Here is a 15,708-nt window from a genome sequence, read left to right on the forward strand (position 1 = left end):
TCCCAGCTCGCAGAGGTGAGAGCTGCATCTTTGCTCTGGAAGAGCGAGGGACAGGCTAGAGGCTGGGTGGCAGATGGGAAAAGCAGCTGTGCACAAGGAAACTACCTAGCGCTCCCCTTGCTGTCCACCTTCCCACCGGGGTCCTTGCTGCCTCCCCGCTGGCAGGCAGTGGCTTGGGATGCACGGAGCACACTTCCCAGCCATCACATCGGCAGCGCAGCTGTTTGCATCTGGAGGTCTGGCCTGCAGGTGTTGGGTTTTACTTTTCCCAGCTAGCCAGTGTGGTGGTTTTTTTTTTAATTATTATTATTTTTTTAATTAATTTCCTTGTGGAGGGTGGGACCTTTGTTAGTGCTGAAAGCACCGACAGTGGGTGCTGGCACTCACTTGGGTAATATCTCCCGGCCTTCGAGCTCCAGGGTTTGAGTCAGACCCCGGCACCCCCGGCTGTCTGAGTCACTGTCCTTTTCCCACCGTCTCCCTACAGCTGGAACCCGGGTGGGTGTGGGTGGTGAAGGGGGACAGGCCAGTGCTGCTGGTGTTTCACGCGAGCAGATGATGCAGGCAGCTGCCAGCCCTTCGACAGGTGCTGGCTCTGCCTCTGATCTGCTGCTCCTGCTCCGTTGGGAGAGAGGGGAGTGAGCCGTGAGGTGGTCCAAAGCTGTGGAGGAGCTGGAGATGCTCCAGGTGTCCATGTGGTAGGGAAGGTGGGAGGAAAGCAGGGCAGAGCTGAGCATCTCCCAGCACCATTGCCAGGGAAATAAGGCCAGGTTGAGCAGCTTCATCCAGGCAAAGCAAACTGTCCTGTTGGCTGGTGTGACTGCTGCTTGGATTAAAGGCTCATGGGTTGGGGCTTTGTTCCTGTACATGTCACATTTTGCTTTAGAGCCACCCTGGGTGGAGCTGTTCATACCTGTTAGCCCTTCTTGCATGGGAGGGATTCTGCTGGGGTATAACCCTAATGTTCTGCCACAGTCACCCCCAGGGAAGGAGAGTGGTCCCTCTTCCACATCCTTCTTTGGGCAGCAGATGAGAGTCCCTTCATGTGATGCCCTTTCTTTTTCTGCCTTTTTTTGTCTTCTCTCCATCCATCCCTGCTTTGCTTCTGTAAACCCCAAAGGGATTTCCCCTTGTGCCTGGCTGAAGTTTGTTTTTACTCACATGAAAGATGGTTTTGTTGGGTCAGAAGATCCCTCACCAGAGGCAGTCCCACACTGCTGTGGTTTCTAAGCCCAGGTGTCCTTCTCAGGTCCCCAAGCTGCTCACCACTGCACGTCCCAAGGGGTGACCATCCGCTCAGGCCAGCTGCTCTCATGGCACAGCTAGGGGCTCATAGCCTGCGTCAGACCCTCCAGAGCTTTAGCAGCTGATTTCCCCCTGGTATCCGAGTCTCAAAGCATGGCTGAACTATGCCTTGTGCTTCAAAGCTCCTGGCCCCAGTGGGAGAAGATGCTACTTCAAGTGTGGTCCTTACAAAGTGGTGCACTTTGTCTCTTTGGAGGCTTTTTCTCCATAGGACACCTTTCCTGGCAGACACATTTCTCTTAACTTTTTGCACTGTTTTAAATGCTTGTTTTAAACCCCAAAGCTATCACCCTAAGCACTGATGGACATCGCACACCAGGTTAGAGATCCCCTTTCCCACCTGATGGATCAGAGGGAGAGCTGCACTTACAGGTGTTGAGGAGATCACCTTGTACCCCCTCTGCAAACAGCTCTTCCCCTTCCTGCTGGGTTGCCCCAGGACAAAAGGCCAAGTTCCTTGGCAGATTCCAAGGTCTTTGAAACTGGTTCCCTGGTGGTTTCTTGTGGAGGCCCTCGGGAAATGTCAGCACCTGGTGCTGGATGGCTCTGCTTCACCATTCTGCAGTGGTTTCCAGCCTTGGAAGGTGCTGCTCTGCCTGCACGCTCCTTTGCTGCCACTGCACCAGGATGGCATCCCTGGCCATGTCTAGGAAACACCTGCCTCTGCTGTGGTGGCTTTCCTGCCCCTGTTGTAGAGCTGACGTCGGCCTTACTTGCATCCCTTTGATGAAGTCTCCAGACCTGGTTTTAGGCTCATTTAAGGTTCTTTTGGCCAGGTTTGAACTTGTCAGGCACTTCCAGGCTTGGCTTGGCTCCTCATTGGTTTGCAAGGATGCTAGTTCACACTCACCCCAGAAGGCTGCTCCACCCCTGACACTGTTTGCCCTGTATTTTCCTTAGTGTTTGATCAAATTTGGGGCACTCTAAATCACTTCAAGGTGAAATGCATAAATTTTCCTAAGAGAGGAGGTACCAAGCCCTGTGCCTGGTGAGGACCAAATACTAGAAGATGGCTTTCAAACATGCAGGTCTAAGCACCTGTCAGCCAGCACCCAGCCCAAAAATACTCTCCAGCTTTGCCTTCTCACGCCTGCAAGGCTCCTTTGCCTGTCTCCTGCTTTTTTGGCTTCTCCTTGTCTCAGCTTCCTCTGGTCTTTCTGCTTCCCTTTCACAATCCACCAGAAAACAAGAGTTGGCCAAAGCCCATCCGCCCACGGAGCCTTTGTGCATGGCTGCCTTTGTAGTGAGCAGTGGCAGGGATCCGTGCCCAGGGTGGTTACGACCATGGGATGGCTAATAGGCCACCACCCATCTCGCCCTTGGTGAAAGGGGTGGATGGAGGGAGGGGTGCCGCTTCCTGGGGTGCGGTGGGGCTTGATGTGACCTTTGCCAGTCACGTTTATGAGGGCTGGTGGGGGAGATGTGGGGTCATGGTAACCTGGCTTTAGTCACATCCCCTGGCTGAAAGCCAGGAGATCCTGATCCTCTTGGAACTCCTGCTCCTCTACACCTCTGCCTCTGTCCAGCCTCTTTGCAACCCTGGCAGCAGGTACAGTTTCCCCAGAGTGTCATGCTGAGCGTCCCCAGGGACAGGTGAGGCAGTGGGACAGGGCAGGAATGCCTTGTTTTGGCCCATGATGCCCTGATGTCACAGAGATGGGCAGGCAGTGCATGCAATGGAAGTGGCATGGTGAGGGGCAGGAGAACTAGTGCAGCAGGGAAAAGCAGGCTGGAGCATAAGAAATACCTCAGCAGTAATACAAAAAGGGCCTCCAGGTGCAGCAGCAGGTTTCAGCAGCATCAGGGCACCGCTGCATCTGGAAGTGATTTGTTGGGGTGGTGACTGAGAGACGGTGGGGCTCCCAGAAGATGCCACCGGTGAGGCTCAAAGTGTGCCTTCAAGCTCACTCACCCCAATGACCTGCGTGAATGTCCTGGCTGTGGTGATTCAGGAGCTCAGAAGCATTTATTCCAAGCAGTGGGTCCTTTTGCCCTTGCCAGTATTTGTGCCTTATGGCCATTCATTCCCAAGGGCGTTCGGTGCCTGTGAGCCTCTGGTTCTTGACCATGGGTGCTCAGCAGCCTGAGTTTTGGGGAAAGTCAGCAGAGCTCCAGGTCTTGCCCAGCCTAAAACACAGGTTTGCAACATGCTTGGGCACACAGGGAGAGGCTGATCCCAAAGCTATTCCTGGGGCTGGATTTATGCTCGGGAGACCTTAGGGGCTGAGGAGTGCACCTGCTTGGCTGGAGGGAGTGCATCCCCTCTGACCCTCGCCCGCCTGCGCTGGATGCATGACTAGGAGGAAAACTGGAGCATAAAGGAAAGCTGTAAATCTGCCTGGAAGCTGTCGGGGAAGCAGTCCCTGGAGGAGGCTGTTTTGCTTTGGGTTGCTGTGCTCTAATTCTTAAAAGCTTTGGCCTGCAGATAAAAAGCTTAGCCTCTAATCCCATCCCGCAGGAGTGCTCCTGCAGAGAGCAGCTCAGAAACACCTTGCTCTTCAGCCTCTCCTCCCGTCCAGGCTCTTCCTCCCCTCTCCAATCCCACCTTTCTGGCCCTGCTGTCCCTCTTGGCTATTCCACCTGCTCATCCAAATGATTTTGGACGGGGGATGAGGAGTCCCCCCTGGTGCAGCACCTATTGCCCAGCCTCTGGCCACCTTCATTTACCCACGGCAGCGGGAGCCTCCCTGCAGCCCTGCCAAGAGCTGTCCTGCTGCCAAGGACCCGGCTCGTGTGCCGGGGAGGAGCTGCAATGCTCTCTGGTCCTCACCAGCTCTCCTCTCTCTCCATCCCCATCCCCACTGTAGGTGTCTTTGACAACTGCTCGCACACGGCCAGCGATAAGGGCTGGGCACTGGGCATCCGCGCCTTGCAGCTCGGTGGCAAGAAGGATGCCCGTTTCTTCTTCTCCCTCCGCACGGACCGGGCAGCCACCGCCACTGAGGTGACCGCCTACCACCGCTACCGCCCCGAGGCATGGACCCACCTGGCTGCCAGCTACGACGGGCGGTGGATGGCCCTCTACGTGGACGGGGCACGGGTGGGCCGTGCTGGCGCACAGCGGGGACCCCTGCACAGCACCTTCATGGCCTCCTGCCGCACGCTGCTGCTGGGGGGGGACGCCTGGGGGACCGCGCATGCTTTCCGGGGACACCTGGCTGGGCTGGCCCTGTGGCAAGGCGCCCTGTCCCAGCCCCATCTCCAGCGTCCCTTCCTAGAGGGGGCAGCCGGGGGGGCGGCAGGGCTGGCTCTGGCCACTGGCTTCGCCACCCTGGAGGAGCTCTGGATGCCTTTTCGGGAGGGTGCCTTCCCCCAGCAGCGGGTGCTGCCATCCCTGCTGTCCCCTGTCCTACAGCCACTGGGCCCCCCTGCCTGCGGGCAGACTGCCTGTGATAATGTGGAGCTGGTCTCCCACTACAACCAGCACTGGCCGCTGCGGAGCGGGAAGGTGGTGCGGTACCGGGTGGTGAACCTGGCGGAGGATGATGGTGGGCGGCCAACGGTCAGCCAGGAGCAGGTTTGGTGGCAACATCAGGCACTGAGTGAAGCTTTCCGACCCTACAACATCTCCTGGCAGCTCAGCTTGCTGGAGGTACGCAACTCCTCCCTGCGCCGCCGTGCCATCCTCCTGGGCTGCGAGCCCAGCAAGGTGGGCAACGAGCGCTGTGACCCCGAGTGCGAGCATCCCTTGACTGGCTACGATGGCGGGGACTGCCGCCGGCCTGGCCGCTGCTTCTCCTGGAAGCGCCGCGATGGCGTCTGCCACATGGAGTGCAACAACATGTTGGACGACTTCGATGATGGTGACTGCTGCGACCCACGGGCCACCGACGTGGCCAGAACCTGCTTCGACCCTGACTCACCTCAGCGGTAGGTGCAAGGCTTGGGTGGTGGGGGGGTGGCACATCAGGGGATGGGGTACACCCTCTTCCTGACACCCATTCTGCACCTGGGTGTTGCTCCTTTACTGGTGGCTTTGTGGTGTAGGAAGGCAGAGGGGCATTTTCCTCCAGGATGGGTGTGCTTGCCATCGATGGCGAGTAAATCCCTCTGTGATGCCCTGCCGTTAAATGTTTTTCCCCACCAAAATGAGGATGGGCTGATGGGGACACCCCCTCCCCCAGACAGGGGGTTCCCAGTGCAGAGCTGCCAGTCTCTGGTGACACACCAGTAGGACTGTGGGCATTCCCAGGGTGGGGCAGAGCCGCCCCGTGCAAAAGGTGCTGCTCCCCCTAAGCCCCCTGCATGGGATGCAAGCGGGTGATTGCTGCCCCTTCCCCACCTTCCCCGGACCTGTCTAAAAGCCTGATTTCTGAATCTATATTCAAAATGCCTTTGCCTGAGTGCTGGGGGGGGGGGGGGGGGGAAGAAGGAGGTGACACTGCTAGGTGTGAGTGGCAGGATTTGGTAAGGTGTGGGTTGCTGTGTGGGAGCCTCCCCAAACCTCACCCTGGGGAGTGATGCTGCCAGGGTGATGTCCTTGGCTGGGCACAGGCAGGGGCTGATCGAACCCCACACCTCAAAGCGAAATGGTGGGGGGGGAGAAAATCCCCCTCTTCAGTCAAAGGCATGGGGTGGCTGCTCAGTGCTGGAGGAGGACGTGTACCTTTACCTTGTGCCACAGGTGCAAACCCCTGCAAAACCCACATTACTCCATGGAGCATCAACCCATGGTGTTAGGGGACCCTTGCTTTCCCTGCGGCCCTTTGGAGGCAGCAGCTGAGGCAGGATGGAGAAGGGGATCCCCCAGCATGATGGGGGACTCCGGGGCAGCAGGGACAGTGTCCTCAGTGCGGTCAGTGGCTTGCACACACCTGCCCTCCTCCTCAGAGCCTCTGAAGTGCCAGCAGCCCCGCTGATGGCTTCCAGCACTCAGGGCTCTGCCAAATGTGCTTTCTGGCTGGAGAAGGGGAAGGGAAAAAAAAAGTCATGGCTTTTCCTTTTTTTTTTTTTTTTTTTTTTTTTTAAGCTGTTTCTGTCTCAGTGTCAGAGCAAATTGCTCATTCCCTGTTGCTGGCTCCCAGTGATGGGCAGAGATGACTACTGGAGCGGGAGAGGTGCAGTGCAGGTGGCAGCACCTGGGGAGAAAAGCTGCAAGAAAGGGTTTTAGGAACATATTGTTCCTTTGATCTTCTTTCTCCTTCACTTTTTTTCCCCTAGGCTGTGGGAGCAGGTAGGCTGTGGCCATAAATCCTTTCTTCCCAAGCCTGCTTCTTCTCTCTGGTGCTTCCCAAGTGGGACACAGAGGGAGGAGGGATGGAGGTGTCTCTGCTCGGGCGGTGGTGATGGGAGAGGAGCAGCGCTTCCCTTCCTCCCTTCCTGAGCCTTTCTCACACATCCTTCGGACATCTGAGAAAACACGGGAGGAGGATGGGGAGCCTTTCTTCCAACACATCCCCCTGGCCACAGAGCCTCACACCATGCCTCTGCCTGAGCACCCAGTCAGAAGATGTTTTCCCACCCCTGGAAGTCTCTTTGGTGACAAGCACCATCACCGCCCTGTGCCTCCCTTGTTTCCCATCCCTGTGAGCGAGCATGGGCAGCGCTTTCCTGAGCACAGGGAGCTGGGCAGCTGTCCTGCCCTGCCTGCACGGTGGCTCTCCTGCCTGTGCAACAGCTCTGCTGGTGCTGGCCACGAGCAACCAGCGCCGCTCGCCTTTGCTTCGGTCCTTGCTCTCTGGGTGTAGTTAGAGAAATGTTTTCACCCTCAGACAAGAAGGGTTCCACCTTAAATTAAAAAAGGCCAAATTTTTGCTGGTATGAATCAGGGCTTCCATTTGTCAGTATTTTCCCCTGAAAGCTGGGAAAGAAAAGAAAAGAAAACAAAACAAAAACAAAAACCTTGCTTCTGTGGGAAAGGAATGGGAAAATGGGAACACTAGGGAAATAACAAATCTTTTGCAATTTTCTTTCCGCAGACCTCATTGGCCTGTGCAGAAGATGAGATTGACAGTTTGTAGGCTAAGCTCTGAAAAACGTAATCCAGTGTGCCTGGCATTTGGGAAACCTGGGGGCTTGAGTTGAATCCTGAATTTAGACACAGAATTGCTGCTGAGCAATTCTGACCTGCCTTTGGGTGGCTTCTTCAGAGGTGCTGGTAGATACCCCCCCCGCCCCCCCGCCGGGGCTCATCTCTGCTGAGGGTACCCTGGCTCCTGGGGATTAATCTATATGTTTGTGGGAGAACCACTGGGAAATTGGTAACGTGGGTTTGGGAAAAAACAAGGGCATGGCCAGGTCAGTGTTGATCCCCCCAAAGCTGGTGGATGAATCCCGAGATATACAACCAGGCAACCTTAGCGCAAGGTGTTTTGTTCAGGCAGAGCTTTGGGTTTGCTCGTACGGTATTACACTTAAATGAACTTTTATAAGGAGCAAGGCAGCTGGGGAAGTTAGAGAAGGTTTTTAGGGTGGAAGCCAAAACAGGAGAAATAACGTGAAATAAAATTTAACAGACTGCGGAAACGCGGTGCAACAGGAGTCAGGTGCTTCAATGGGAACAACAGTTTTCGGTCTGTAACTGGAGGGGAGCGAGCTGGCTGCTGCCCCACCAAGATGCCTGTGCTTTTTCATAGCTGTGGCAGACCTGTGTTTCAGAGCCCAGGAGGGAGCTGCAGATCTGGGAGAGCCGAGGGAGAGGGAAACCCCACTGCAGACAGCGCTCTCCAGATCTCCTTTCAGATCAAGGTGGCAAGACAAAAATGTTGGGATCTGTTTTCATGGAGTAGATCACTTCTGCTGTATTTCATTTCCAGGCTCTCAGGAAGAGTGGTTTGGATGCAAATGTTTCTTAATACAGCTGAAAATAATCCAAACGAGGAAGAGTGAGACACTGCGCAATTTCTTACTAGCATTGTAAACAGATTCAGTTTGTTTTGGTGAAGGGTCTCGATACCTTGTCTTAACTCACATGACCTTAAGTGCTCATGCAAAAGCTTTTACCATCTTAGCACATCCCTCATTTAAAATCTCCTTTCCTTGGGCTGCAGCTTTGGGAAAGGCCAACCGGAGTGAGAAGCCTTAGGAACAGCAGTAGCTCTAGTGCTTCTTAGCTGGTGGACATCTCAGCATACTTCCAGGGCCACAGTTCGTGCTAGTGTATACCCTCGCCCATGCTTAGCAGGCGAGGGAAATGGGCTTGGGAAGGAAGAATTATAAAGCTCTGGTAGGGATAGACCCCGCTGCAGCTGAGGTAGGAGCTGCCCCCAGCTCTGGGGTAGGAAATGATTGTGAAATGATGGCGGCGTTGCTGTGCACAACACCCAGACCATCAAGCCATCTCGTTGAGTCATTCTTGCACCTCCTTTAGTAGCATGTGGGACACAAGTCCCACTATGCTCTAAGCCAGCTGGGCCACCACCCCTGTGTACAATCCACCAGTGGGGCTGTGTTCTTGTGGGTGAGGGAGACTCGAGGGAGAGCTCAGGTGAGCAGCTGAGTGTAGACATCCCCGCAAGGCACCACAACAGGAGCCATAGGAAGCAAGTCAGGGACTTCTTATTCGCCCTGACCCACCACATGAAGAACAAGGGGCCAGGCAGTGGCAGGAGAGCTGCCTGCTGTCATCCTTCACCCAGTCTCCTCCTGATTTCAAGCATTTTCCAGGAGTTTCTGGTAGTGTAATGCCAGGGTCTGGAGTAAAATTTGCCTTGATTTGCTGCAGACATGCATCTTCTTGCACTGCCTGAGTGCTGTTGTAATTGGTGCTCTTGGAAGGAAAGCAGCAACAGCTCATTAACAGCAATTAACACCCAGTGAGGGTCCCCCTCCGGCAGTTAGTCAATGAGAGTCTGGTGTGTGACACAGTTAATGCGAAGAGAAAAACTGGAGAAGAGCCTGGAGAGCAAAGTGGAGAGCTGAGCCTTTCATCTCAGTACCCAAAGTAATGGCAGAAAACACCCAAGTGACAAAAGGAGGTGAAAAATGACAAGGCGTTTCCAGCCCCTTGGTGGCCTCCACAGGGATGACCACAGCTGTGATATTAAAGAGTACCTGATTAACAAGACACTTGATGGGCTTTAATGCAAGCTTAGCTGGCCTCCCGTCCTAAGGGAAGGATGCTTAATTGGGTTAAAGCTGCTTGGGAGCCTCTGCTGTTTAAGTGGTGTCTTCAAAAGCCAGTCCAGATTAACTCACTGAGTGTCCTTTGTGGACAACCCCCGAGGATGAACAAATCACTCCGAGCTGTTCTTCAGCACTGGAGCAGCCCATTGTCAGGAGGTGTTCAGCTGAATGTGGTTGTACTGATAGCATAGCAGGTGTCAGTTTGAGAGCAGGATGGTATCTTGGGGCAATAGCTGACCTGCCCAGGCTTTAATCCCAACCAGATGGTAAAACAACATCCAAATTAGCTGCTCACTTCCTTTCCACCTTTTCTTGCTACAGGAAACCTCAGCAGATCTTTCTCACTATAAAAGAGGGCAGGTATGTGTGATGTCATTTCAAAATTATAAGCCCTGGGGATAAAACCTGAGGTCTCTAACACTGTTGCAGAGCACAGATTCAATGGGTAGGTGTCTGCAAACACCTTAATTTGTTGCTTGTGGTTGTTGGTCACTTGAAGGATGGATTGGAGAGGGTGTGTTATCTGCAAACCATCTAACTCACAAGTGTGGTGTGGAAGAGACTATTTGCTTGCCTAATGCTCCTACAAGGAAAGCATAGTTAAGAGATGCCCCTGCTCAGGATTGGAGCTTTGGCGCTCTCTGCCACCTCTTGGAATCCCCCTGGCCTGTACCCAAATATTGGCTTCGTGTTCCCAAAGGACCAAGCCTCTAGCATTGGACTCAGGTCTTAGGGCTTGTAAGTGTGGTGATGAGGGTATGGGTCCTCTAGGGACACCAAAGTGGTGGGTTCACTGGTTTCTGGGCTTATTGCTTCTCTCTAGTAGACCTGCTGGGACTGGGGAGGTGCAGTAACAAACAGGGATTTTTGATGGAGTCTGGTGGTTTCTTGGTGGATGCTTTAAAGTTTCATGAGAGTGGTTGGATTGGAGCTCCTAAAAACCCCTTATTCTTTACTTGTAGGAAAGCCCAATCTTTCTGAGCTTTCCCATTGATTGCTGCTTTCAATACTTGGCAAAGATGGAAAGGATTGTTGGATTGGCAGGATGTCTACTAAGTTGCTTGCTCATGTTGGGACTTGGAGGCTATGTTTAGTGGAAGGTGTGTGTCCCCATGGCAAGGGGGTTGGAACTGCACGATCTTGAAGGTCCCTTCCAACCCAAACCATTCCATGATTCTATGAATTTCCCTCTCGGTGACTCAGCTTGCCCAGTGTCCTAGCCTGGAGACAAAGACTCCAAATTTGCTTTTGACTTTCTCAAAGTAGATTGGAGGGTATTTGGCATGGATTACTCCATAGCAAGTGTCTTTTGCTTTGTGCCAAAGGTCATATCAGCAGTGGGATTTTGCTCCAAGAGGCAGGACTCAGGGTGGTGAGACCGTGCCTGCACTGTGGACCTGGCCAGCTCTGCAGCATGTTTGCATTTATGCTGCTGGGGAACTGCCCACCTTGGCCTCTGGCTGCTGCCTTTGCTGTCCCTGCAAGATATATTTTGTTTGCTTAATAGTCCTATTTTTTCTTTCTGTTTCCTTGCTTGCTGTGAAGGCTGCTCCTTTCCTTCCATCTGATGCACTTGTCTGTCCTTGTGTCCCTTGCATCTCTCAAACGTTATTATAAATGAGGCTATGAGCTGGGTACTCCAAAGGCCTCTTTAGGGCTTTTCATCTCATGAAGGGGTGAGAGAGGGAGTTTCTAACCTTTCCAGGGTGGGTTGATAGATAAAAGGAAAGGGTAGTTGTGGGCTGGAATCTCGAATGATGAGAGGTCTATGAGGAGAAGGTTGGGAGTGGCAGAGGAGGTGGTGATGGGAGCTCCAGCATGGAGGCACACTCTCTAGGGCACATGTGGCAAGATCAGGGTATGACTTGGCCCCTCTAAAATGGCATCAGCCTAGAGGGACTGCTTTCCAGGGTGGAGGTGACACCAAGGTGCAGCCATCCAAGGGACTATGCAAGGTTTTGGGGACACTAGTCAAAAGTAGAGGGCTCAGCACAATGGCTCCTGGTGGGACCAGAGTTCTCTCATGTTACCCCAGGAAGCAGAGGAGCATGAGGATGTACAGGTGTCCAGGTCCAAGGGGTGGTTGGTGCTAGTCAACGCAGCTTGCTCTGTGTAGCGAGCTGCAGCATACTGCTGATGTGCCCAAATCTTTTTCCATGCATGTTGGGGTGCTGAATGTAGAAAAGAAAATCTCCAGTAATTGGTTCCTTTTCTTCCCAAGGTAGAAGACTCGGGAGTTAATTTTCAATAAGCCTCTCCTGGAGGATGAGTTTTGCTGGCTCCTGCAAGCCTTCCTGTGGGGATGGAGCTGCCAGGCAGAGTGTTCCTCAAGGAACCTGCCAGGTCCCCCCAGGGGTGACCATGTCCTCTCAGGAGAGGGAGAGCACAATCTGTGTGTGGATGAGGGGAGACGATCCCTGCCCAGTGGCTGTAGGCAGCCTGGGTGCTTTCGGGGAAAACAGCTGTCCCAGATGTGAGCTATTGTTCTAGCAAACACCACTGCCTTGGGGGCTCACTTGAGGGGGGCCGATTGTATCAGGGTGGCAATTGTGAAGGAACAGCATGTGTTTGATGGCTGGGGGAGTGTCGCTCTTTGTCTTGATGTTCATCCCTCCCCAGGGCTCCTCCTTGTCCGACTGTACCCTTGCCCATGGATGGAGGATGCCAGCCAAGACTCTGGCCTGGCTAGCGAGACCCCAGGAACCGAAACGGCAGGGTGGTGAGAGGCTCGGCAGCCAGCCGGTGGGACACCGTCATCTTGGCATTGACGGGGTCTCTGGGATGATTTAATCCCCGTTTGGGTTGGCAGGCTGAGCTGCGGCCATTGGAGTCATTAAGTGAACATACTGCTTTTAGTTTTCCTTGGCCCAGCCACCACCATTATTTAGGAAATCAAATTGCCCCTTTGCAGAGGGTGATGGGGCGAGGGGGGATGGGGCCAGCAGAGCCCAAACTCACCAGGATGGTGTGAGGCATGGGACATTGCTGGGAGGCTTTGGGGGAGGGCAAGGATGCTCACCCTTTGCGACTGTTGCCTGCCAAGGGTTGTACTGGGGACCAGAGAAAGCCTCGGATTTTTTTTCTTTTATTTGTGGTTAGTGTATGATCGTTACATTACAAAACTTCCCCAATAAATTATCTCACGTCCTTTTTATATCCACGAGGAAGGCATTTTTAGAATGCTGGCTTGTGCGCACCGCGCTCCGACTGGGACACCCAATTGCCTGGACCTAAAAATAAGTTGGAGGCTTGGGACTTGGTTTTTCCCCTTAAAAGAAAAAAAAATACATAAAAAGCAGTGGAGAGATTTTGGCTTGATTAGATTTCTTTTCCTCCTTTTCTCTGTCTCGATCCCTTTCCTGACTGATATCAAGGCTGCAAGTTTTTCTCCTTTGGTGAGAAGTCCAGGGTGAATTAGCAAAGTTCTGGATCTTTTAGCAAGACTGGATGTTCCCACCACAGTGAAGAGTGCCTGAGGTGGGGTTATTGACCACAGGGCTGCATGGTTCCCCCTGCAGAGCTAGGCACTGTTAGCTTAATGCCCCTGGGAGCATCATTCCTGCTCAGCAAATCGATCCACTGTTGTCAGCCCTTTTAAAGGGTCCTTCTGCCAGTGCCCAGCAGATTCCAGTCTGAACAGATGAGGCAGGTCAGAGACTGGAAGGGTGGCAGCCTGGTCTTCTGCCAGCCCATACTGCCCCACTGATGGATGGGCGTGCCCATTGCCGCCTGCATCACTCATCCTTCCCCAGCCTTGCAGTGCCCGTCTTTCCTTTCCTGCTACCCCGCTAGTCAGGGAGGCTGGATGAAGAAGAGACTGACCTTTGCTTGGTACTTGGTGGGCACCAGAACAATTTTTGGAGTTCAGCTCAAGCTAGGGGCTCTGCAGCCCCCATGCATGTAGAAACCAGTTTGTGGTCTTGCCCCTCTGTACCAGCCATGCCTTCTTTCCGGAGGGGACCGAGCTGTCTCCTGCTACAAGTTAGTCCATGTTTCTCTCCAGCCTCAACCGGTCCTAGCACAGAGCTCCACATGCACTCTGTCTCTCGAGACCTAGCGCTGATGATGATACTGGTGGTGATGTGCATCGTTGCCAGCTCCTTGGCTGGAGCTTTCGTTAGTAGTGTAGCACATCCTCGCTGGTGCATGTGCTGCAGGGTCATCTTCACCACGCTCATCCAGTCCACAGCTCTCCCTCTTTCCCACCAGCTCTGTGAGATCTGTCCTATGGAGGATGCTGTGGGAGGTGGGTGGGAAAGGAGGAGGCACCTGATGAAACCTGGATGCTTATTTTCCATTGAACAGCAGTGGGATGTGGGTGCTTAACTTGACTAGGCTTCTTTCAAAACCCTGCGCGGCAAAGGTCATGTCATCTAAGATGTTTGCAAACACCTGCCTGTGTTGTGGTCAATGATAATCCTAGGTCTTCAGCTTGGGAAACTGAGGCACAGAAGTCTGGGACATCTTGCCTTGCAGTTATGCAGCAATGAGGTGCTGCCATTGATGCTGGGGCTCTGGCCTCCTGCCTCCTGGTCCCTGGATGAGGAAGAGAGGCATTTAATGAAAGGAGATGAAGCTGCTTAGTCCTGGCTAAATGCAAGGTTAAAAATTGTGCTCTCATTTATGCAGTTCCCTTTTGTCTGGGGTGCTTTGCTGAGCTTCCTGGCACTGAGGCTGCTCAGCCGTGTGAAGCCCACACAGTGCTGGGGGAGGCCAGGAGCGCTGCACCCACCGCTGTTACCTCCTCTACCTTTCCTCAGCAGATTATGAAACGCGCTATAAAAAATGTCAATGAAATCTGGCTCCTGGGGCACTGGCTTGTTTGCAGAGACCTTAAGACTTCCCGAAACCTGGAATGTTGTTTTGTAACTTTGCTGCAAAAAGTAAGAGAAGCTGATTTACAGGTCTACTCTTGTGGGTTAGGCGGGACAGGGCTTATCTATGCAACCATAGACAGCTAAAAAGTGCTGTAAGGTTTGGTCCTGGCCTGGGATGTCTTTGATTTTGCTTTGAAATAAACAATCCAGGCATAAAGTAAACCATAACTGGCTTTGTTTAGCTTGGAGCCTGCTCTAGAATAACGTGCCACTGCTGAGTTCTGCCTTGCAAACCTGCAAGGGGCTGCAAACATGTTTCTCCATTTCCCCCAGCGCTTCTCGTTTGACATCTCTCACACATGTTCTGTGCAATGCCAGTGCCTCACCAGCCAGCACCCACACTGTCAAAAGAAGGCGAGTGCTTGCCCTGCGCAGTGGATAGCTGCTTCAAAGCATGGCGGTGTGCGCTGGAGCTGGGATGCTGCCTGTGCTGGGCTTTGGAGCTCAGCCACCCAGGGCAATGCTGGGCTCCACTCCTTCCCCAAGCTGCTCCTTTGCTGCCTTTCTCCCTGGCGGGGCTCTGCTCCTTCCCCTAAATGGTTCAAAACTGGATCTTTAATTCTGCTGCTTTTGAATTCTTCCCATCAACTTCCCCTAAGCACTGCTGTTTCCCTGTTTTCAGGCATGATGTCTTGTGATGGCAGCTCCTGTCTTCTTGCAGCCCTTGTAGATGTGCAGTAGCTTCCTGACTGGCTAGGAACACTGCTAGGTCTTTCAGATGTCCAGGCATGTGCTCTGCAGGAATGATGATGCATTTTCTGAGGCCACTGTGGTGGTCTGAGCCTCCTTTGTGCCTCCTGAGAGTGAGGGGTCAGTGCTGGGCACAGCTGGGAAGCCCAGCTGGGCAGGGTCCTGTCACCCAGGCAAGCACAAGCCCTGGGGTTTGCCCTCAGAGCCTACACTTGTTCAGCAGCATTGCTCCTTCCTCGTGTGCCCTTGGGGTCCAGGGGGTGGAGGTGAGTGCTGCTGCAAGCAGGTGGGACGCTGTGTTATGGACCTACTTGTACTTGGGGATGGCAGTGAGGGACACCTCGCTGGGGTGGAAGCAGGCGCTGACCTGCAATATTTGTCTCCTTTGCTTATTCCACTGATGAAGAGAAGCAACAGGCTGTGGCTCTGAACTCTAATTCCTGCTTCGTTGGGTTTTGGAAGGGGAAATTAAGAAGGAGTGGGAAGACAGATGTCCCTTCAAAATCTGGGAGGTTTTGGTCCTCGATTTTTGTCTGGCTTATTCTATGGCAGTGGCGTGTACTGAGCCTTGCTGTCCTGCACATGCATGGCTTGGGATCTCCACTTTGCAATGCCTGAACCCACAGTCTGGTTTCAAACAGATAAAAATCTTGGGCATCTGTGTTCCTCATGAAAAAGGCAGCCAGAGGAGGGGAGTTGCCCCTGTGATGGGCAGAGGTGGGGAATAACTACAGCCTTTGTAGACCTTGGAGAGTTGGTGGGGTTGATAACC

The 15,708-nt window shown here is 53.5% G+C and overlaps 1 protein-coding gene across 1 annotated transcript in view; it reads left to right on the forward strand.

The window, feature by feature from the left end:
• The window catches only part of PAPPA2 (pappalysin 2), a 96,325-nt gene that overhangs the window by 2,120 nt on the left and 78,497 nt on the right, over positions 1 to 15,708 (forward strand). The window contains exon 2 of the mRNA XM_055815858.1: positions 4,113 to 5,175. Coding sequence (XP_055671833.1) covers positions 4,113 to 5,175 — 1,063 coding nt within the window. The remainder of the gene's footprint in view (positions 1 to 4,112; positions 5,176 to 15,708) is intronic.

Source organism: Falco peregrinus, chromosome 10 (assembly GCF_023634155.1).
Source record: "Falco peregrinus isolate bFalPer1 chromosome 10, bFalPer1.pri, whole genome shotgun sequence".
Lineage (NCBI taxonomy): Eukaryota > Metazoa > Chordata > Aves > Falconiformes > Falconidae > Falco > Falco peregrinus.